Source organism: Electrona antarctica (assembly GCF_951216825.1).
Source record: "Electrona antarctica genome assembly, chromosome: 5".
NCBI classification, from domain to species: domain Eukaryota; kingdom Metazoa; phylum Chordata; class Actinopteri; order Myctophiformes; family Myctophidae; genus Electrona; species Electrona antarctica.
Genome location: NC_136810.1, coordinates 6,307,755 through 6,331,914, shown reverse-complemented (window position 1 = coordinate 6,331,914; position 24,160 = coordinate 6,307,755). Strand labels below are relative to the sequence as shown.

The 24,160-nt window shown below is 40.8% G+C and overlaps 1 protein-coding gene across 1 annotated transcript in view; it reads right to left on the bottom strand.

The window, feature by feature from the left end:
- Positions 1 to 24,160, bottom strand: part of tasor2 (transcription activation suppressor family member 2) — a gene marked incomplete at its 3' end in the record, with an annotated part of 42,686 nt that overhangs the window by 14,164 nt on the left and 4,362 nt on the right. Inside the window, exons 6-17 of the mRNA XM_079501276.1 lie at positions 17,033 to 17,124; positions 16,024 to 16,161; positions 14,688 to 14,824; positions 14,531 to 14,547; positions 13,263 to 13,362; positions 12,277 to 12,371; positions 11,671 to 11,774; positions 10,694 to 10,766; positions 7,989 to 8,060; positions 3,964 to 7,827; positions 1,751 to 2,161; positions 867 to 1,079 (exon numbers count right to left, since the gene is read on the bottom strand). Of these exons, the coding sequence (XP_079357402.1) occupies positions 867 to 1,079; positions 1,751 to 2,161; positions 3,964 to 7,827; positions 7,989 to 8,060; positions 10,694 to 10,766; positions 11,671 to 11,774; positions 12,277 to 12,371; positions 13,263 to 13,362; positions 14,531 to 14,547; positions 14,688 to 14,824; positions 16,024 to 16,161; positions 17,033 to 17,124 (5,316 nt within the window). The remainder of the gene's footprint in view (positions 1 to 866; positions 1,080 to 1,750; positions 2,162 to 3,963; positions 7,828 to 7,988; positions 8,061 to 10,693; positions 10,767 to 11,670; positions 11,775 to 12,276; positions 12,372 to 13,262; positions 13,363 to 14,530; positions 14,548 to 14,687; positions 14,825 to 16,023; positions 16,162 to 17,032; positions 17,125 to 24,160) is intronic.

Below are 24,160 nucleotides of genomic sequence, written 5' to 3'. Positions count from 1 at the left end.
TTTGGTCATTTAAGCAATATTACACGAGAGGGTGTGGGTTAACGTGATTATTGCCACGACAGGGATGCGGTCAGGAATGAGACGAAGTCGAGTTCCTTGCAGACTTTTCGGAAAACCGGCGGAAAAACGCTGCTAAAAATCCGAAAAACGCAGCAGTGTGCAGGGACCTTAATTTCTGAACAAAGTTGTACAGAAACAAAATGCTCCCAACTAGATTCACATTTTGCCGTCACTACAACCTTTCCACTATTGCCACCATCTGTCCAAAACTATCAAATGAGCAGAGGAACGTTTGAGGCCTGGAGGTCAGGACTCTACTTAAAGCATTATATTAGTCCAAGCACTGCGTGAGTCTTTAAAAATCACACCCGTGTGAAGTGGTGCAACTCCGTGTGGGGGTACAGTACAGTGACAGTACTGTACTGTCACTGTACTGTACTGGCACACCTGAAATCACCATATATACAGTTATGCTGTTTTGTGCCCATACCCAGACACCCAGCCAGCCACCCACCCACACACATAGTCACTTAAGGAAGTGGTTGCAACACTTAAAAAATACTGTATATTTAACAAATAAACTATACATACCTCTACTCTTGCATGGTGAAGATATGAAGCACAGGTTCCATGTAATCCCCTTGGTGGCTGAAGTACTTGAGAGGTTTTGACATCTACCGTGTTTTCACTAGAGACATTCGTTTTTCTCTGGCTGCGTGGATCAGAAGTACGGTCCATCAAACTCTGGTTTCTGACTTTCAGGTCCAACACTGCCACTGCATATGGGGGTGGTGGCTCTTTGTTTAGACCAGAAGCCTTTGGAGTTATAGTAGGCACTGGAGCAGAAGCCTTTGGAAGTATAGTACGCAATGGAGCAAAGGAGTTCTTCAGGAGCTCAGATTGAGCTGGGACTGGAGCAAAGGAGTTTTTCAGGAGCTCAGATTGAGCTGGGACTGGAGCAAAGGAGTTCTTCAGGAGCTCAGATTGAGCTGGGACTGGAGCAAAGGAGTTCTTCAGGAGCTCAGATTGAGCTGGGACTGGAGCAAAGGAGTTCTTCAGGAGCTCAGATTGAGCTGGGACTGGAGCAAAGGAGTTCTTCAGGAGCTCAGATTGAGCTGGGACTGGTGCCATTTGAAGTAGCATTTGCAAAGGATCAGGATATTGTGAATGCAGAACTTCAGGGTCAAGCTGAAAAAATCTCACAGTTGACCGGCTGTAGAAGAGTGATATCCACATGTGGACGATAAGACGCACCTCTTCAAAGGTGTCTGGAACTGTGAAATCCCATGGGCTATCCAAGATGAGAAGAGTACAAAAATGTGTTATTACAAACAGATAGTTGCTTAATTTGACCAATCAAATGTGAGTGTATATCTAATACATGAATACAAATGAGAAATTCTTCAAATTCTAACATAATGAGTGACATACCCATGCAAGGCTCGGATGACAGTTTTATCGCTTGGGTCAGTGGTAAACTTGCTGTCTAGATTGAAGTCATAGTTTTCTTTCCATGTCCTTGTAACTGTGACTCTCCCATTCTTTTCCACAAAGGATCGAGCTTGTCTGAACCTCTTCGTGCACACGGCGTCTTGTAGATATTCCGGAGGTCTTGGTCCATATTTGCGTCGCCGCTCTTCTTCCTCCGAGACAAAGAGATGTTGTGCCTGAGCTTCACTGCAGTACATATTCTGGTGATGGTGCAGAAGACCTCCAGAACCACGTAAAGGGGACACTTGAAAAGGGATACCTGACAAACCCAACAGTAGAAAGGAAGACGGGGGCAATGAGTAAGCATGCTCGTTAGATACAAAATTAACCACACCTTTGTGTCCCAGAACACCTTTGGATGAAGGATATTTAGTGGGCAACATGGACCAAGCAGAAGGCTTTCTCAGTAGAGCATGAAGCATTGATTCTGGCTTGGGATTGGCACCATCTTTGTCACACCCATCCAAACTCGTGTCAAGTTTCCTCTCAAGTGTTGGTTCTGGCTGCTGTGGATTATTGTCACTAGCAACACTGAGGGCCATGTCAGCAAGTAAGGTCAAAGCATCTGCAGATGGGCAAGTAGTGCCGACTTTTTCCTTCTGATTCTTCCTGACTGAATTGCTGCTAGTACAAACATTGTAATTGAGAGATGAATGCAAATGCAACCACCCTGTGAAGACAAAAGAGAGAAGAAAAAAGAGATAGAAACAGTAAAAGAAAAGGTAGCACATTGACAGCAATACTTACTTATTCATTAAAGGGAAACTAGGTAACATTTAGCCTATTTCTTTTAGGGGCCTTCTATGTCCAGCTTTGAGGGTTTGTGTGCAACACAAACATTGAATGCCATTGACAATTAATGGGCAGTTTTGAGTGTTTGTCCAAAGACAATCATTGAATGCCATTGACAATTAATGGGCAGTTTTGAGTGTTTGTCCAAACACAATCATTGAATGCCATTGACAATGAATGGTCAGTTTAAGTGTTTGTGTAAACGCAAACATTGCATCAACACAAACATTGAAGACAAAGGTTAGGACACGAATTGTGACTGGCCGGAATGAGATGATGGACGATGATGTATGTAAGAGCACGGGTGTGATATATATATTTATATATAGACAGCTACCTGTTTGATGCCTGTCAGAGAGGGGGGGGGGGGGGGTGCAATGTTTACACAAACACACAGTCTTACCTAGTATCCCTTTAATTTACTTCGTCAAATATAAATTCGGGCCACAAAAGTTTACCACCTAAAAACAGGAAGGTTCTATTATGACTATCCCTTTACAACTACAACGAACAGTGTGCTGAGTAGAGAACAATCTCTGCCAGGAGGCATGCTCTAATAATAATAGCAAAACAGGAAGGTTCTATTATGACTAACCCTTTACAACTACAACGAACGGTGTGCTGAGTAGAGAACAATCTCTGCCAGGAGGCATGCTCTAATAATAATAGCAAAACAGGAAGGTTCAATTATGACTATCACCTTCCAACTAGAAAGGTGTGGTCAGTAGAGCACAATCTCCGCCAGGAGGAATGCTATAATTGCCTTGTATGCAATTCAATTGCTATGTACAGCCATGAAACTGGTGCAGCATGCAACTACCACCACGTCATCTGTTGTCCTCACTCTCCAATTAACAATCACTGGCTACCAAATATCTGTAATCTGCAATGTTTGGTTGTTAATTCATTGTCAATGTTTGTATCACCAATCAAACAAAGGTTATAATTTGAAAATACTTGTTTTTTTCTGCCCAACTCAGAAAGTCCTCTGCAAAAGGAAGTTAGGCAATACAAGGCAGTGGGGCAGTAGTATTGCCTCTAAATGGACAGTGATCTGAAAAGTTTTACTGAAAAGTATATTTTTTAACATCAACTACAATGCATTATTATTTATTATTTATTAACTACAAGTTGCATTCCAGTTTTGAGCCTTGGCTTGTGCCGACTTGCATGCCTGTAAACTGCCAGTAGGCCTACCAGTGAATCCTATAAGACATAGCAACGGGAGTATTGTAATTGGTCAGTTGGTAATGTAAATCCCATAAGCCAGAGGGACAGGCATCTGACTGGCTACATTTGGTAATTACGTTAATTGTCCTGCTGGCAGCATGCAGAAAAAAATATATAGTGCTGTTCGGTCTAGTAGTATCATGCAAGATTAGCGACGGACAAACACACAGACACGCAACGATGACAACATGAATCCCCTGGCGGAGATGAATGAATATATAGATATAATTGGGGAAAATGTTAGAGAAATGAAGAGAAAGCTGAAGCTGAAGCAACTTGGAAAAGATAGTATACAAAGTTGATAAAGGTAATGAGAGAGATGGGAGCAGGGAGTCAGTAATCAGTGTCAGCCACTCTTGACAATCAACATTTTATACACCCGAGGCACGGATAGAATATAGAACAGATATTATAATTAATAATATATTGTAATTGTGACATGCAACTTACATTTGTTTTTTATTGTCTCAGTAGAAAGGTTTTGCTTCTTTTTGAGTGTTTTCATCCTCCTCCTGATGATAGGTGTCGGTTGCCTTTGTATGGTCTGAACCAGTTTTTCTGAAAAGGCTTGAGCAGCAACATGGGCTTGAACAGCAACTTGGTCATTTGTGGTTGTGGAGTCTGTTGATTGATAAAGAATTCTGGTGGTTGTGGGGTCTGTTGATTGATCCAGAAATGTGGTGATTGTGGAGTCTGTTGATTGATCCAGCAATTTGGTGGTTGTGGAGTCTGTTGTTGATTGATCCAGAAATTTGGTGGTTGTGGAGTCTGTTGTTGATTGATCCAGAAATGTGGTGGTTGTGGAGTCTGTTGTTGATTGATCCAGCAATTTGGTGCTTGTGGAGTCTGTTGATTGATCCAGCAATTTGGTGGTTGTGGAGTCTGTTGTTGATTGATCCAGAAATTTGGTATTTTGTAGCTCATCTAGCACCTCTTTAGGAGCTAGACCTAAGGCATGTGCAAAAACTGGATCCAACGTCATTTTCTCAGTTTTTTCTGTGGAATCCAAGATACTTGTAACAGAATCATGATTCCTCAACATCTCCATGTCAGAGTCGGCCTTACTCTTCTTGCGTGAAGGTTCATTAACACGTGAACTACAGGATAATGTTGCATCTGCAGATACAAAGTGAGAAAGTTTCCTCTTGTTTCCCTCTGAAAGCACAGTTTTTAATTTACTCAAGAACAAAAAGTCTCTCCTTTTTACATCCTCTGCTGGTAAGGGAATCCCACTGTCCTTTTGCTGTACAGCAATTAGTGTTCCTGTAAGAGCAACACTGCAATTTTCCTGGGATATATTGTTCTCTAGAGAATGTTCCTTCACATCTTGCGACTTCATCTTTGTTTGTTCCAAATCGCCTTCACCGACATCCATTTCTTTAAGATGGTTGTCTTCATCAATGGCTTTAATTGGATCTGCATTTTGCAGCTTCATCTCTTCATCTCTTTCTTTTTGTTCAAGTGTTCCCACAGAAGGATCCACTAACATTTCATCAGTGCGTTTCTCATCGATGGTAGCCATTTGCTTATTTCTCAAAAACTTGATCTGTTCAGTAATATCAGCAGTAGTAGCAGTACCATGTGGGACAAGAATCCTTCCACACTGTGAGATAACTGGCTTCAAGTCACATCGTTCAGTTTTCCTTCTCAGAGGCCAATCTTCAAGTTCTGTTAAAAGAACACTTTCCATGATGCCTGGTACTTTGTCCTCCACTTCAACTGCAGCAGACCTCAATTCATGTCTGTGTTTTCTTCGTCTTGGTAGTTTTCTCCAATCGAGTTTCTGTGGTAGTTTCAGACGTAGCTTCAGGGGTGGCCGGCCATCTGTGTCACATTTATCATTCAAGGTAATGCCAGTCTCCAGTTGTAACTTGTCTGATGGTATGCTGGATGTCTGAACTGCAGATCTTGGTGACCGTCTTGTACCACTTTCCCTTCCCCTTCCTCTTCTCCTTAGTTTTCTCAAATCGAATGTAAGGGCTAGATGTGGCCGTTTTGGTGGCCGGCCATCTGTGTCACATTTATCACTCAAGGACATGCTAGTTTTCAGTGGTGACTTGTCTGATGGTATGGAGGAAGTCTGAACTGAGATCTGCCTCATTGACTTACTTTTACCTCTTCTTCCTCTACCACTTGGTAGTTTCCTGAAATCAATGTTTGAGGTATGATTGTTCTCAGGGAAATCTAAGGAGTTCTTAGCTCTGTCAAGCTTGTGATTCATGGCGTCTACACTTGGTTTTTGTAGCTTGTCTGAATTTAAACTTGAGTGCTGAAGCTCATGTTTTATTGGTGACGTACTTGGATTGTCATCTATGACTCTTGTAACTCTTCCCTCTGCAGAAACAACAACAATCAATTCTGTTGACTGTTCACTTGTTGACGGCACTCCTGTGACAAATGTCCCAGAGATTTCGCAGAGGGAAAGTCTAGACTCCTCATTCTCCATCACCTTATCTTGAGGCTTAATGGCAGAGTCTGCAATTTGACTGTCCATCAATGTCTCAGCACGTGCAGAGACAGATTTTCCTGCATCACTGATGGAAACTCTAGACTCCACACTCTCCACAGCCTCATCTTGAGGCTTAATGGCAGAGTCTGCGATTTGACTGTCCATCAATGCCTCAGCATGTGCAGAGACAGACTTTCTGGTGTCGCTGAGGGAAACTGTAGACTCCACACTCTCCATCACCTTATCTTGAGGCTTAATGGCAGAGTCTGCGATTTGACCATCCATCAATATCTCAGCATTTGCAGAGACAGATTTTCCAGTGTCGCCGAGGGGAACTCTAGACGCCACATTCTCAATCACCTCATCTTGAGGCTTAATGGCAGAGTTTGCGATTTCACTGTCCATCAATGTCTCAGCATTTGCAGAGACAGATTTTCCAGTGTCACTGATGGAAGCTCGAGACTCCACATTCTCCACTGCCTCATCTTGAGGCTTAATGGCAGAGTCTGTGCTTTGACTTTCCATCAATGTCTCAGCATGTGCAGAGACAGATTTTCCAGTGTCGCCGAGGGAAGCTCTAGACTCCACATTCTCCATCACCTTATCTTGAGGCTTAATGGCAGGGTCTGCCCTTTGACTGTCCATCAATGTCTCAGCATTTGCAGAGACCGATTTTCCAGTGTCGCCGAGGGAAGCTCTAGACTCCACATTCTCCATCACTTCATCTTGAGGCTTAATGGCAGAGTCTGCGATTTTACTGTCCATCAATGTCTTGGCATGTGCAGAGACAGATTTTCCAGTGTCGCCGAGGGGAACTCTAGACTCCACATTCTCCATCACCTCATCTTGAGGCTTAATGACAGAGTCTGCGCTTTGACTGTCCATCAATGTCTCGGCAGAGACAGATTTTCCAGTGTCGTCGAGGGAAACTGTAGACTCCACATTCTCCATCACTTCATCTTGAGGCTTAATGACAGAGTCTGTGCTTTGACTGTCCATCAATGTCTCGGCATGTGCAGAGACAGATTTTCCAGTGTCGTCGAGGGAAACTGTAGACTCCACATTCTCCATCACTTCATCTTGAGGCTTAATGACAGAGTCTGTGCTTTGACTGTCCATCAATGTCTCGGCATGTGCAGAGACAGATTCTCCGGTGTCGCCGAGGGGAACTCTAGACTCCACACTCTCCACAGCCTCATCCTGAGGCTTAATGGCAGAGACTGTGATTTGACTGTCCGGCATCAATGTCTCAGCATGTACAGAGACAGAGTTTCCAGTGTCGCCGAGGGAAACTCTAGACTCCACACTCTTTTTCAACTCACTTTGAGGCTTAATGGCAGAGTCAGCTACGTGACTGTCCACAAATGTCTCAGTGTGCGCAGGGGAATCCTGGTGTTCCAAATTATCCTCAGGGTAAATACTATTAGAAGTGTCTGCTGTCTCGTCAGGTGATGACAAACAGATATAGACATCATCAAGGTCCTCCCGTTGCTCTTCTTGCCCCGCCGCCAAGAGCTCTGTGGCCTTTGACACCGGAAGCTGGAAAGTGATGAGATTGCTCAGATATGACCCCAAGGTTTTCCATGCCCTGTCAGTCCACTTGGGGGCAGAGTAGAGATCTTTGAAGGCATCAGGCACATCATACTGATCTGGAAAGATGCTGGATTCCCTGTAAGAACTTGTCAAACCAGGATTTATTAGTGTTGCATAACTCTGGATATGCTGCTCCAATAATCCACACAGATCGCCACTTTCAGTGTCTCCGTCAGAACATTTCTCCATTTCACTTTCTGCATAATTCAGTGCTGGCAGAACCTGGAGAATTGCAGTTGAAATGGTAGGCCCACTCTGTCCAACTTTGATAGCTGTTAAGAAAACAAGACATGAGTGGTGTTTAATTTATTAAATGGGCATATTTAATTGTGCATCTACAGAAAATGCATGTAAACAGGCACAATGGAAATGCATTTTAATTGGGCAAGACATTTATCTAAAAGAATTCCACAATATAAAAAGCAGTCGTTACCTCTCTGTATTGCCCGTGACTCTGGATATACAAAGATGCCCTGTATTACCCCATTTGTACTGGAGCCAGCATCTGGAAAAATACATTTCCAGTTAAAATACCATTAAGCAGTAAATGAACTGTGTCTAAATGGTTAACCACTTGAACCTTAGTATCTATATTCCGGGGTCTACAGATCTACTAGCTCAGTGTGCTATTCGAACAGATTTGGTGCAGAGGGAAGAAAGCAGTCCAAGTACAACTCAGGTCAGGTTTAGTAAATTCAGAGGGTTTAAGTGGTTAACCGCTTATAGATTACACAGCACTATTGCACTATTAACAGATATAAACTATACATACTATAGATTAGATTACACAGTGCCAGGATTACATTAAGAACAGACTATAGATTACACAGTGCCAGGATTACATTAAGAACAGACTATAGATTACACAGTGCCAGGATTACATTAAGAACAGACTATAGATTACACAGTGCCAGGATTACATTAAGAACAGACTATAGATTACACAGTGCCAGGATTACATTAAGAACAGACTATAGACACTGTGCCAGGATTACATTAAGAACAGACTATAGATTACACAGTGCCAGGATTACATTAAGAACAGACTATAGATTACACAGTGCCAGGATTACATTAAGAACAGACTATAGACACTGTGCCAGGATTACATTAAAAACAGACTATAGACACTGTGCCAGGATTACATTAAAAACAGACTATAGACACTGTGCCAGGATTACATTAAGAACAGACTATAGACACTGTGCCAGGATTACATTAAGAACAGACTATAGACACTGTGCCAGGATTACATTAAGAACAGACTATAGAGCGTCGCAGTCCCGCCCCCTACCATGGACCAGGAAATGAATCCCAATGCATTTTTCCCATAGACATTTCAAAAAGTATTTATTTAAAGACGGTTACGCCGCGGACAAAGCCAACTCGAGTCGTAACAACTCCTGACAACACAAACAATATTTTGGACCAAACAAATAATTACAAAGAAGAAAAACAACAAAAAGTGTTGTAACCTGCCGTTTTTTTCTTCTTTCTAATTATTTGTTCGGCCCAAAAAATTGTGTTTGTTGTCATGATTTGTCACGACTCGAGTTGGCTTTGTCCGCGGCGTAAACGTCTTTAAATAAATACTTTCTGAAATGAACGGAGAATCATTTCCTGGTCCATGGTAGGGGGCGGGACTGCGACGCTCTATAGACACTGTGCCAGGATTACATTAAGAACAAACAATTACACAGTGCCAGGATTACATTAAAAACAGACTATAGACACTGTGCCAGGATTCCATTAAGAACAGACTATAGACACTGTGCCTGGATTACATTAAGAACAGAGATTACACAGTGCCAGGATTACATTAAGAACAGACTATAGATTACACATTACATTACAGTCATTTAGCAGACGCTTTTATCCAAAGCGACTTACAATAAGTGTATTCAACATAGGTAGGGAACAAAAACTACTAATCACCAGAAGTCTTTAGTGCATTTTCTGCAAAAACAAGCAACCAAGAGTATACCTAGCGCTAAGGTAAAAGTGCAATATATCAGCTACCTATTTCCTTAACCGGATGAGACAAAATAGCTAAATCAAATGAGCATGAGCTAAAACAATTAAGTGTATCGACTAAACAAGATCCAATAAACAATACAACAATAGAAAACAAACGTTCGTACAACTAGTTAACAACAAGTAGGTCAGGCAGAGAGGAAGGGTAGTGTTTCCTGAAGAGGTGGTGCCAGGTGCCAGGATTACATTAAGAACAGACTATAGACACTGTGCCAGGATTACATTAAGAACAGACTATAGATTACACAGTGCTAAGATTCCATTAAGAACAGACTATAGACACTGTGCCAGGATTACATTAAGAACAGACTATAGATTACACAGTGCCAGGATTACATTAAGAACAGACTATAGACACTGTGCCAGGATTACATTAAGAACAGACTATAGACACTGTGCCAGGATTACATTAAGAACAGACAATTACACAGTGCTAGGATTCCATTAAAAACAGACTATAGACACTGTGCCAGGATTACATTAAGAACAGACTATAGACACTGTGCCAGGATTCCATTAAAAACAGACTATAGATTACACAGTGCCAGGATTACATTAAGAACAGACAATTACACAGTGCCAGGATTCCATTAAAAACAGACTATAGACACTGTGCCAGGATTACATTAAGAACAGACTATAGACACTGTGCCAGGATTACATTAAGAACAGACTATAGACACTGTGCCAGGATTACATTAAGAACAGACTATAGATTACACAGTGCTAGGATTCCATTAAGAACAGACTATAGACACAGTGCCAGGATTCCATTAAAAACAGACTATAGACACTGTGCCAGGATTACATTAAGAACAGACTATAGACACTGTGCCAGGATTCCATTAAGAACAGACTATAGACACTGTGCCAGGATTACATTAAGAACAGACTATAGATTACACAGTGCTAGGATTACATTAAGAACAGACTATAGATTACACAGTGCTAGGATTACATTAAGAACAGACTATAGATTACACAGTGCTAGGATTACATTAAGAACAGACTATAGATTACACAGTGCTAGGATTACATTAAGAACAGATTATAGACACAGTGCACAAAAGTTTCACCCTAGATTACATCATTGACATTTCTTACCATCATATGTTTGGAATTGGGAAGAATGTAACATCATAAGAAAACCACCATCTTTCAGCTTGATAGCAAGAGCCTGTGCAAAAGAAATGTTCTATTAACCAATACAAACACTGAAGAGAATCAAACACCTCCAAAGTATTGCATCAGTAAACAATATGATATACATTTTGATATATACACACACACACACACACACACACACACACACACACACACACTTACAATACATTAATTGAGATAATATTTAAAAAAAACATCCTTTATATGTTACTTAGAGGTTGCTATCCCAATCTCTAACCACTAAAGTACTTTCTTAAATATAAGTTGAAATAATGAAATTGATCTAGAAGATTTTTTTTAAATTAAAAAACTTTATATAAAAAATGCTGTCCCATGTTTCCATGTCACTACCGAAACAGAAAGAGTTTAAGTCCATAGATGGAGCCTGGTTTAAGCCACACCCCCACACTCTTCACCAAGAAGTGACAGACTTCATGTTCATCATGGCCAAATGATGAGTAGCTAGTTTACTTCAGTCTGAAATCAATGTCTTCCAAAGTCTGAATGTCTACTACCGAAACACATAATTTCTCATAAATTATAAACAATTTTGTTTTTTCTGTTAAATGTGATGTTTCTATCCATGTACATCAGTTCAAAGCTGTTTTTCTTAGCCATTTTTTGCCTAGCATTGTAGAGTTAAGCTAAAAACCAGATAAAATTGTCACTACCGAAACAGTTACTACCGAAACAATTAGTCACTAAGTGACATGGTTGTTTCGGTAGTGACAAAATTCGATATATATATATATATATATATATGATCATGGAAACGGTCTACCCAACAAACATACATTAAAACTAATGCATTTAATACAGTAATAAAGCTGAACAAATTATTATGAAAACACAGAAGACAGATGTTGATGGCAATGCATAAATAAAAGGTTTTCAACTAGCTGATAACAGACACTGACCAGGTCTTTGTCCTTCAGCTCCTGGGTAAGGAGAGCGAGAGAAGCGTCCTTCGTCTCAGAGGGAACCAATTCATATAGACTGCAGTACATGCCATCCAGAGAGACTGAAAGACAGCATACATTAAAACAAACTTACAGTCATGTCTATGAAATACAGAGTACAACATTAACGGTGCTGCAAGTGATATATTTTGGTTAAACCAAAGGGGTTCTTGTTAATTATGAACGTAAAACCTGTAAAAGTCTCTGCAGCTCTTTAACACTTTAAGGGCCCCAGACGGAGATCACCGTCAAGTTCATGATCAAGTGCCCCAGACGGAGATTGATAAATGGGACGGAGATTAATGATATCAAAACCGATCGCATCGCTCCACAGCCTAGGAGCGCTTGTTGCCCAATCCTCGGTGTTGCACAACAGTGACACGTCATCGAAAATGTTCCCTGCCTGTTTAGCGGACGAAAACTAAAATCTTAAAACGCTCATAACTCGCGATCTAAATCATCCCGTCTAATTATGAAAAAAGATCCTGTGTTAGACTCGTTTTATAATTTAACTTATTTATCCGGTTTTATTTATCATATATGAGTTATACTGTAAGAACATACCTTCACCAGAGAAAGGAGTTTCAAAGATGGCCTTTGGCACCAACTGTCTCAGGACTAACATAGAGATCGCTTGGTCAATTTTTAGTATTGCAGGCCTGAAATGGCAACAAAAAGAATAAATACAACAATGTGGCTTAAGTAGAAGATCATACAAATTCAGTTAATGTAAATAATGTCAGTTAGAATATTGGGTAACACTTTCCATGACGTCCGTATTATATGTATTATACACTTGTGTCCATACTTTTATACAATTGTACACTATCATAACTATAAGCACTCATAAATATTCACAATGGTTTATTAAAAAACTAATTATAAAACATTACAAAACATTTTATAATGACTTATGAGGTCATATGTGTATCATAATATGTCAATGTTGCTGCTGGAGGTCAAGGGCAGTATTATGCGTGTCTTAAGTACCAGGTCTTATTACTTAACTTAAGACCTGGAGGCGTGATCAATGCCATTTGGCTATTCTGAGTGGCCAAACAGCATTGACCACGCCTCCAGGTCTTAAGTTAAGTCATAAGACCTGGTACTTAAGACACGCATAATACTGCCCCAAGTATCATAAAACCTCAAAGTTACTGGGCACTCACATTATTTTATGCAATGATTATAGTGTATTATATTTCTCATACAGTACTTGTAATACATAGTTGTATAATGCATTATAGTCATTCAAATTCAAGGTTACTTTATTTAGTCTCCCATGGGATGAATTGGTCTTGGACAAGTGGTCAACATAATCACATCAGAATGCATTAGAACAGGTAATATAATGTACAGGTAGGTAAACAGGTATTAATTCATTAATAATTATTTCGCCCCTGGCCGATGTCTTTTCAGCCGTGTCTTATTCAAGAGGAAATAAACACCCCAGGGGATGTGTTAAGTATATTTATAATGCATTACAGACATGGGCTTCATAGAGCCTGTTACAAAATCATGTACTTTGCCGTGGTCCATATTAAACTTACAGTTGTGCTGGGAATAAGGCCCCTGTTTTGGATTTCAACCCAACACAGTAGAGCTGGGGACCGATTTGAAGTTGGCCTCTCCAAGGGAAATAATGGAAAACTGGAAACACAATATCACGTTATGTAGAAGTTAAAGAAGTACTGTAGACAGCTCAGAAATGCTCCGTTTTAACAATTGGACATCTTTATGTTCCTACTGGATACTACTGGCTTCCAGTGTATCACTATCTGCATTATACCTCAAACAACCAAATCATTTAATTGAATCATTTTGATTCAGGAATACGTTTTTCTTGAGTGACCCTCATCAGGGTTTGGGAATCTCAGGCTCAATAGGACCACCAATAAAGATGGTAGTAATAATAATAACTAGAAAGTACTGTTCCTGAAGAAACAGTGTGGAAGAATGCTGATAGTATTACATATTGATGTGAGGTGTTAAAGGTGTTAACATATTAGTAGTGTTAAAGGTTTTAAAGTATTTAAAAGTGTTAATGCATTAGTAGTGGTAAAGGTTTAAGGTGTTACAATATTTTAAATGTCTTACTTTTTTTAATATATATAATAATATTGGTTGGCCTTTCCTTCTGCAACATGCTTCTTGTGTTTCGCGCATGTGCGCTGCTGTTCACTTCCTTGTTTACGGCTCCATTAGAATGGCTCATAAGTTTTAACTCTAAATCTAGGGCGCTCTCCATGGTTTTGACCAACTCTATTCATATATATGAATAGAGACGGCAAAAATAGTGTTAAAGGTTTTAAAGGTGAAAAGGTTTAAAAGTGTTAAAGTATTAGTGTTAAAGGTGTTACTGTATTAGTGGTGTTAAAGGCTTTAAAGGTGTTAAATGTATTAATGGGTTTAAAGGTGTTACATATGTTAAAGGTGTTACAGATGTTAAAGGTAAAGGTTTTACAGGTGTTGCAGGTTTTAAAGGTGTTAAAAGATTTGAAAGGTGTAAAAGATTTTGTTAAATGTGCTAAAGGGTTTAGAAGTGTTGGTTTTAAAGGTGTTACTGTACATGTGTTAAACTGCATTAAAGGTTTTAAAGGTGTTAAAGATTTGAAAGATTTGAACGGTTTTAAAGATTTTTAAGGTGTTAACGTAAAATGTGGTTAGTTAAAGGTGTTAAAGATTTTTTCCGGTTTTTGGTGTGTGTGTGTGTGTCCATTGCAATAAACCAGAGACTAATGAGTTATAGTTTCAGCCTCCACATAGAGGCAGAAACTATAACTACACCTTCAAAATATCAAATAGGAAAATCACTTACCTTTTTTTCCCTCCTCGCTGAAAAGAGATAAGGGGGAAAATCTTACAGATCATATTGTATTTCCCAGCTTTGATTTTTCATTCTCATAACATATTTGGTAAGAAACAACAATACACATACTTAAGTATGTGTATTGTTGTACGATTGATTACAATACCTTTTCTCCGGGGATTCAGGAGGCATTATCTTGTTCTCTTCCATATATGAAAATGGTACAATGGCAAGGGGACAGACATTGCTGGGAGACTGGGCTGCTTCATTACGTCCATCATGTAGCCGCTCATACATGTAATACTGTAAAACCAAAACAACGCTCTGAAGAAGATACATTGATACAGTTTATTATATGGATGGAATATTACATATATTCCATCCATATATATATATGAATATTATATATATTCAAGCAGCAAATGTGGAAAAATAATTAGTGTGGTTGCAACCAGACTATAGTAATTGTAACACTTTATTATTAGTGTGGTTGCCTTCTATTGTAATGGTAACACTTTATTTTACTTTCTAGAGCAGGGGTCCTCAACTAGAATGCTGAAGGTCCACTAATATTTTTTGAAAAAGACTAAGGTCCGGTCCCATGAGTGCGACGCGGCTGCCGCGCGCCGAAATTTTTTATTCATTAATGAATTACTGGGCAGACACTGGGGACGCACTGGGGAGACACTGGGGGACACTGGGGGGACACTGGGGAGGCACTGGGGGGACACTGGGGAGGCACTCAGGGGGACACTACAGAGATTAGCTGCTTCCAGATGGACAGACACCAAAACCTCCGGCGCTGCTCTGCTACTGCCACCGTATACAGCGCTCTATATTATTGTGAAACCCCTTCCCTTTCCCTTCCCCAAAAATCAGGAAGCGAAATCCACCATTACTCAAGTCAGTTTAACAAACTTTATTTCACTTCAGAAGCATTGATATTGTAACCGCGATGCATCGAAAAATCTGAAACGAGCACAGAACATCTGCGTACTGTTCAATCACCAGCGATGCAGCCTACATTCAGAGAAAAAGGGTTTAAAGATTGCGCTTATAATGCTGGTGGACTGCGGGGAAATCTGGAAAACACAGCGCAAAGCCAAAGCAAGCGTTGCCTAGCTAGAAATTGGAAAATAGCGAGATGATTCTGAATAAAATCACACCCGTGTGAACTGAGTGGTGTAAGGTCTTATATAGACTGATCAACTGTGGTCTGACGTAATGTCTGACGTAATGAAATCACACCCGTGTGAACTGGGTGACCATAGCAACCATGCTCATTTTTTGGTACGAACAGACACGTAAACTAACAAAGCTGAAATCACACCCGGGTGAACTGGGTGACCATAGCAACCATGCTAATTTTTTGGTACGAACAGACAGACACGTAAACTAACAAAGCCAGTTGTAGGAGTGGTTTACACCACTCAAAAACTAACAAAGCCAGTTGTAGGAGTGGTTTACACCACTCAAAAAGAAAAGAAAAACACGTCTCTCACCTGCGTCCTCTCAAAGGCAAGGAACGAGCTGGTGTTAGCGGACACGGTAGACAACTTCGCTGACACATGGCAGTCAAATCCCACAGAAGGTGCGGTGAAGTTCTGCGTGTAGTTTTCAGGCACTTCTTTTACTCTGCCCTGTAATTAAACAAAAGTTAGATTACTACTGCACATGAATCTTTATTCAATAGAATTAATAAATAGGAATGCACAATTAATAGGTTATTACATCGGTATCTGCAATAACGGCCTTAAAAATGCAATATCGGCATCGAACAAATATCAAAATAACCGTGTCAGCCGATAGTGTATTCTATAATATTTATGATCTAAAGTGAAGCTGAAAAATCCTTTTGTGATGATTGATGATGATCAGTGTTTTCAGGAAAGGTTTAAGCTACATTTAAGTTGTTGGAACTAATATCAGTAGGCCTAGTTTCCTGTAAGTCTACTGTATAAGAGGGGTACAAATACACCCTACTGGAAACATGTATGTATTGCAATATTGGTATCTGTCAATTTGACCATGCAATAAATAGGTTATCAGATATGAGCCAAAAGTTCAATTTCATGAACCCCTATAAATAAACAATGCCCCAGTGTCGCGACTCATTTCTCTAGTTTTAAGTAGTGCAACCACTTCCTTAAGTGACTATGTGTGTGGCTGGGTGGCTGGGTGGGTGGGTGGGTGCGTCTGAGCATGAAAACAGCATGGTTGTTTTTCACCACCTGTGCGCAACCTAACGCACACACAAATACACACGCACATATTAACTGTATATATGGTGATTTTGGGTGTGCCAGTACAGTACAGCGACAGTACAGTAGAGGGTACAGTAGAGGGACCCCCACAAGGTAACTCTGTAATTTCTCAACCGTTTCGGACGCGGGGCGGCTCGCCGGAATCGGGCCGGCACCCTGGGTGCGTTCCTGTGGGTCTGGTCCCCCCCCCCGGGGACCCCCACACGCAGTTGCACCACTTACTTCACACAGTGTGATTTTTAAATACCTTGGTCAGTGTGACGATGACAATGTAGCCAGATTTCCCAGGGGACCACAGGTTTTCGTCCAGGCAGTCAGCATACTTGGATATATAAGCCCCTGATTAAATAGACATGATTCTCAGTTATGTGCTTACATGATCAAATAGTTAACAGCTCTCTCCCATCAGGATCTACAAGCTCACAATGTGTTGTGATGCAATGCATTGCATTGTGAGCTTGTAGATCTGCTATCTCTAACCAGTTCCTTTCACCTTGTGTGACATTGTTTCATACCACAGTTCAGTGAACATTAAACTCCAACTAGCTCAGTAGGACTTTGACCCATGTGGTTACTCAATAACTACCTTTTATCAGTCTTGACCCAGCAGATGAAGAATAGGGAACTACATATTACTCAACATATTATCTACAATCTCTGCCAATTTGAAAATAACTTTCTCTATGCCCCAGGTCAGACCGACCTGCGAGTTTTACTCGCGGAAAAACATATACTAGCCTACTATTTTATATTGGTCTAGTACAGGGGTGCCCAAAAGGTAGATCGCGATCTACCAGTAGATCACAAGGGCTGTGCAGGTATATCACATTACATGCCCCTAAAAATATATATTTAATTTAAATTTTGCCACTTGAATTAAGGTGACTTGATTGACATTTAGAAGGGCCTGTCAGCTCAAACCCACAATGTATTACTTTGTTTTCAAGATTGTTGTGCACAAACGTCAGTAGCATTACAAAGTTATATACTGTGGAGTAAGTGGGTAGATCTTGTTGAGCTGGTCATTTTGAAAGTAGATCTCACGTCATAAATGTGTGGGCACCCCTGATGTAGGACTAGTAGCATGCCAAAGTTTGTGCTATTGCCATTGAGAATGCATTGGGCATTTAAGTTAAATACGGGGGGGACATATTTTGACAGCGGAAACTGCCTGTCATAATTTCTCCTCCCTCCCTATTCCAAAGCCCCCCCAGGTACATTATATATTTAAACTATTTTCAGCAATGGTACACTTATTTTTTCAGTGGGTAGATCTTGTTGAGCTGGTCATTTTGAAAGTAGATCTCACGTCATAAATGTGTGGGCACCCCTGGTCTAGTAGTTCCCCACTGAGCATTTTTGTCTAAATGGCAAAAAAAATGTCTATAAATTGGGGTAAAATAGCAGTCTAGGCTTAGATTAGACGTTGAAACAACGTCGTTTCAAGGTCTATATATAGACGGTCTACATTTAGACCTTGATTAGTCAGGCTAACGACAAACTGTTCAAAAGTTAAGGCAAAAGATAGAAACTATATGAAATATCAAACCATTTCATAATAAAATATTAACGTTTCTGGAAAAAGATACATTGTGTGCTAATGCTAACACTAGCCTTTTCTTCTCTCATTTTGCGAGACGGGAAAACGGAAGTGCTTGAGTAGTAATCTGCCCAAATCCGGCTATAAACTATCGACCAACCAGAAACTAGGTGGGGCTAAGTAACACCAATTATGAACAAGGACTCTAGTCTAAGCTGAGTGCAGAATGAGGCCACTTACAAGTGGCTAAGAGAAGAATGTCAAAAGTTATGGCAAAATATAGGAGATTACAAATACAGATATCAGAAAAGGGGGTGGAGCCAAGTTAGACCAATGAAAGACAAGGACTCTGAAAAGTTATAGAAAAAAGGAAAAAACATGACCTTGTAGATCAGCTATTTTCACTTCCCGTTTGGCAGTGAAAACAAGGAAGTTTCGCCACGGTCACGGCGTCTTACCATAGAGTTATATATACACTAGAGAGCGAACTGCGCCACGCCCAGCTATCCATTTCAATGAAAGTTGCTAAGTGGCTTTTGAAGGACCCGGAAGAACACTCTACTAGTGATAGGGACCAGGGATATATGAAACCTGTGGTCACTAACCTTGGCGTCAAACTAGACAATGCCCTTAAACTTGATAAACAGGTAAATGCGGTAGTCAGCTCAAGTTTTTATCACCTAAGGCTGCTGGCTAAAATCAAGTCTGTGCTATCCTTTAGCGATTTTGAGCAGGTTATCCATGCCTTTATTTCTACGTGGTTGGACTACTGTATTAAATGCACTTACGTTGGTTTAAATCAAGCCTCCCTTGCTCGACTCCAGCTAGTCCAGAACTCGGCCGCACGTCTACTCACAGGTACTCGCAGACGTGAGCATATCACACCTGTTTTGGCCTCCCTTCACTGGCTCCCTGTCCGCTTTAGAGTTGATTTTAAAATGCTTTTGTTTGTCTTTAAATCTATTAATGGTCTGGCTCCTCTATACCCGTCTGACCTTATTGAGGTCTATACTCCTCCAAGGTCACTGCGGTCTGAGGGCCAGCTAAATCTCAGGGTCACAAAGAAGACCCGCTTAAAGTCCAGAGGCGACCGAGCCTTTTCTGTTGTAGCCCCCAAATTATGGAACGCTCTCCCCTCCCACGTCAAATTGGCCCCTTCCATCGAGACTTTTAAATCTCGCCTAAAGTCCTTATGTTTTGTTTTCACTGTGATGCTGTTGCTTTTCTGTGATGTGTCTCAGTTGTTTTCACTGTTTGTACTTTGTATTCTCGCTGTTGTTGTTCTGTGTGCTAGCTATAGTTTATTTGTTTTTATTTTCTCCTGTACAGCACTTTGTTCTGAAACGTGATATATCAATAAAGTGGATTGGATTGGATTGGAGTGATAGGGACCAAGCTTGACTCTGTGGCAGTGATGGCAGAGAAGAGGACTCAGGCCAAGACACTAGCCATTCTGGATGATGTCAGAAACCATCGCCCATACCCGAGGCGGGATTGGCGAAAGGGCCTTTCTGTGTGGAGTTTGCATGTCCTCCCCGTGTCCCCTAGGGTAGGTACCCTCACAAAAAACATGCAGTAATCCTGGTCTCTAAACTGCCTCCCCCTGGCCAGCCGGGGCGCCTGATGGAGGGGAAAGGAACTGGTTGGAATAACGTGTTCCTTCCACGTGCTACGTCCAACCAGGGAATCTCCCCCCTGTCAGGTGTAAAGGAGCAACTTGGACACTCATGCATGAAGGAAGCATGAGTTCAAGTCCGTTGCTCTCCCCAGGTTAGCGGAGGGTGTGTAGAGCCCAGGATCACATTAGATAATTGACACAGGGGTGAAAAATGGGTTACAAAATCGTGGGATAAAAAAAAATAACCCATTGCACACAGCACTTTATTCTCAGAAGAGCAAATTCAGTAACAGGTTGTAGGGTCATGTAGAACAGATAAGACTTAGGAAATCCTTTATCCCAAGAGCCATTAGACTGTATAATGACTGAAGGGGAGAGACGAGGCGGGAGGGGGTTGGTCAGTTAAAGGACCACTTCACCACTTTTCAACGTCTCTTCCTATAATTGGTCCTAACTAATGTTCATGATAGAATACCACCATTTTTTCCTACTCAGTCTGTGTCTCATAGGAGGGCTGTGGGCAGTTCAGAAACCCGTCTACCAGTGACATCATCGATGGTGAATCCAAGCTAATAGAAACGGCAGGCTTTCTTTTCCTGAAAAGTTGCAATGCAAAAGTTGAAGCCATCGTTCTCACGATAATAAAAATCGAAATATATTTTAAAACAAATCTTGTTTAAAAAGAAATCTGCCTAATGATGATGTCACTGGTGGACGGGTGTCCGAACTGCCCAAAGCCCTCCTATGAGACACAGACTGAGTAGGAAAAAATGGTGGTGTTTTATCATGAACATTAGTGAGGACCAATTATATGAAGAGATGTTGAAAAGTGGTGAAGTGGTCCTTTAATGTATTTGTTTTGTTTTTATTTATGTTGTATTCTTAACTTGAGCCTTTTTAACTTATAGCTAATGTATTTTATTACTGCATACTATTTCTACTGATATAATGTATTTTTTATATGTTCATCATGCTTCTCTTTATTCTGTATGTATGCATTGTACTGGAGCTGTTTGACCAAACAAATGTATCTACTTCTGCATTTTCTTGATTCCTAATTGATTAGATTTTTCTTGAAAATGCGGAATTGCTAACCTCCCTGAACGCGCCTGAATAGACTATTAACCTCCCTGAACGCCTGAATAGATTATTTAACGAACATTCTGTGTTAAAACCCAGCTGTGCGCCCTTTTGCTCGTGCATGGACTTTGCCCGCCTACAGTTGGGGTGGGGCAGCTTCTCTCTGGGGGCGGTTTTATGAAAATTCACGCCGAACGAGTTTGATGAGATTCTGAGGAGGAATTCTCTGTGCAGTTCTCTGGCCCTAATAAAGAACATTTTTAATGTTTATATATTCAAATTACATTAGAATAGCTAGGACGCTGTGCAGTCTTATGCATTTTCATAGTAACATTATTATTATTATTATACATAGTAACTATGGATTATAAACCAAAGTACACTTTAAAGTAAAGCTGTGAAGCGCAAATTATCCTCTTGTCTATGGTGTGGATATGCAACGTTAGCTTGCTAGCTATGTTGTGTTGATTAGCAATAGCTTTAGCTATTGCTAACAGGATGACAACAACAAAGTACATATATGGATGGGGCAGGGCCTTTGGCTCTCAGTGTTCATCAGATCATTTAGCTTATATAAAGAATGATGAGCGACGTTAAAGAGAGTGACAGTGTAAAATAGCAGATCTACAAGATCAAGTTTTTCTTTTTTTATTGAACCGATTGTCGTACAGACTTGGAGGTGGAGTCACTGGACTTCGTTCAGAGTCCTTGTCCTTCTTTGGTGTAACTTAGCCCTGCCTCCTGTTCTGATATTTGATAGTTCCTATTTTGTCCTATAACTTTTCAATGGTTTGTCATACTCTGAACCAAGTCCAATGACACCACCCACCAGTCTGTGGGTGGTGTCATTGGACTTGGTTCAGTCCTTGTCCTTCATTGGTGTAACGTAGCCCCGCCCCCTCTTCTGATTGGTCAATGTTATATTTGATAGTTCCTATTTTTGAGGGCCGCTAGGAGTCCTATATACAGCTTTTGTCCCCACACGTCTCATATTTGCCATCGACAATGGAAGGAGAAATGAGGTCATATGTCCTTCAAATATAACGTAAAGTTGTGGCAACACAAACATTAAATGCCATCGACAATGAAGGGAAATTTTACGTCATATGTAGATGAGGAAATCGGCTAACCAATCACATATATTCAGTTGTTCATGAGATGATGTATGATGATGTATAATGATAAGAGCAGCCCTCACGTCACACGGCTGTGATTGGGGGGGGGAGTTGCACCACTCAGTTCACACGGGTGTGATTTTTTAAATATAACTTCAGCGGTTTGTCGTAGTTTTGATTCACGTCACTTGATTTGATTGAAGGTCCTTGTCCATGATTGGAGTCAATTTTCTCCGCGCCCTCTTCCGATTGGTCGATAGCTTCTATCATTTGCCATAATATTTGTCGTAGAGAGTCATGAGTTGCCTCACTAGACTCGGTTGAAAATCCTCCCAGTTCTGATTGATCGATATTTGTCCCCAACGTGCACAGACGCTGAGATGCGCGAGGGCCCGGTCATCGCTGCTTGCAACTTTAATTTCGTTTTTGGCGTTATTATGCCATTTAGGCCTAAGGCCGATTCTAAAAACGCCTCTAAATCCTGACCGTTTTCTGAAAAACTTCAAATATTTATATAGCAGCAATCAAATTTTTTACATTTTTGAATACTGTACATACTGTACGGAACCCCAAAATGGGTTCCCGGCCTGAGGGGGTAAAACACCAAAAGGGGTTCCCGCCCAGAATGGGTTAATTCTCCCTTTTGTGCTAGGGAAACAAACAAATCTTCATTATAAGAAATAAATAAATAAATAACTGTTCAGAATCTGCAGCTTGGTAGACTACAGATAACCAGCTTGGTAGACTAACAGATAACCAGCTTGGTAGACTACAGATAACCAGCTTGGTAGACTACAGATAACCAACAGCTTGGTAGACTACAGATAACCAACAGCTTGGTAGACTACAGATAACCAGCTTGGTAGACTACAGATAACCAGCTTGGTAGACTACAGATAACCAGCTTGGTAGACTACAGATAACCAGCTTGGTAGACTACAGATAACCAACAGCTTGGTAGACTACAGATAACCAACAGCTTGGTAGACTACAGATAACCAACAGCTTGGTAGACTACAGATAACCAGCTTGGTAGACTACAGATAACCAGCTTGGTAGACTACAGATAACCAACAGCTTGGTAGACTACAGATAACCAACAGGGTAGACTACAGATAACCAGCTTGGTAGACTACAGATAACCAGCTTGGTAGACTACAGATAACCAGCTTGGTAGACTACAGATAACCAGCTTGGTAGACTACAGATAACCAACAGCTTGGTAGACTACAGATAACCAACAGCTTGGTAGACTACAGATAACCAGCTTGGTAGACTACAGATAACCAACAGCTTGGTAGACTACAGATAACCAACAGCTTGGTAGACTACAGATAACCAGCTTGGTAGACTACAGATAACCAGCTTGGTAGACTACAGATAACCAGCTTGGTAGACTACAGATAACCAGCTTGGTAGACTACAGATAACCAGCTTGGTAGACTACAGATAACCAGCTTGGTAGACTACAGATAACCAGCTTGGTAGACTACAGATAACCAGCTTGGTAGACTACAGCTAACCAGCTTGGTAGACTACAGATAACCAGCTTGGTAGACTACAGATAACCAACAACCAAATTTGATGCTCATCAACAACAGATAAATATCGGATGCCACCCATCGTTTAAAGTCAGCTTTATTTGCCGATACCAATATGGACCGATAACGGCAAATATCAGCCGATAGCGATATGAGTTAAGTCTAACTATATTCATGCACATTTAACCCATTCTGGGCGGGAACCCCTTTTGGTGTTAGCATTATGTTATGCTTTAGCTATTGAAAAATAGCAGATCTACAAGCTCATAGCACGCCACCGAGTGGCGCGCTACGAGCTTGTAGGTCTGCTATTTTTGAAAAATCGAAGAACCACTGAAATAGAAACATAGCTTTTTCAGAAAACTGTCAGGATGTAGAAGACATTTTTACAATCTGATAAGAGTTGCTTGACAAGGGAATGGTTTCACCTTACAAAAAGTAGTAAGTTGATCTAAAACACAACTGGTCGGATGAGACTCAT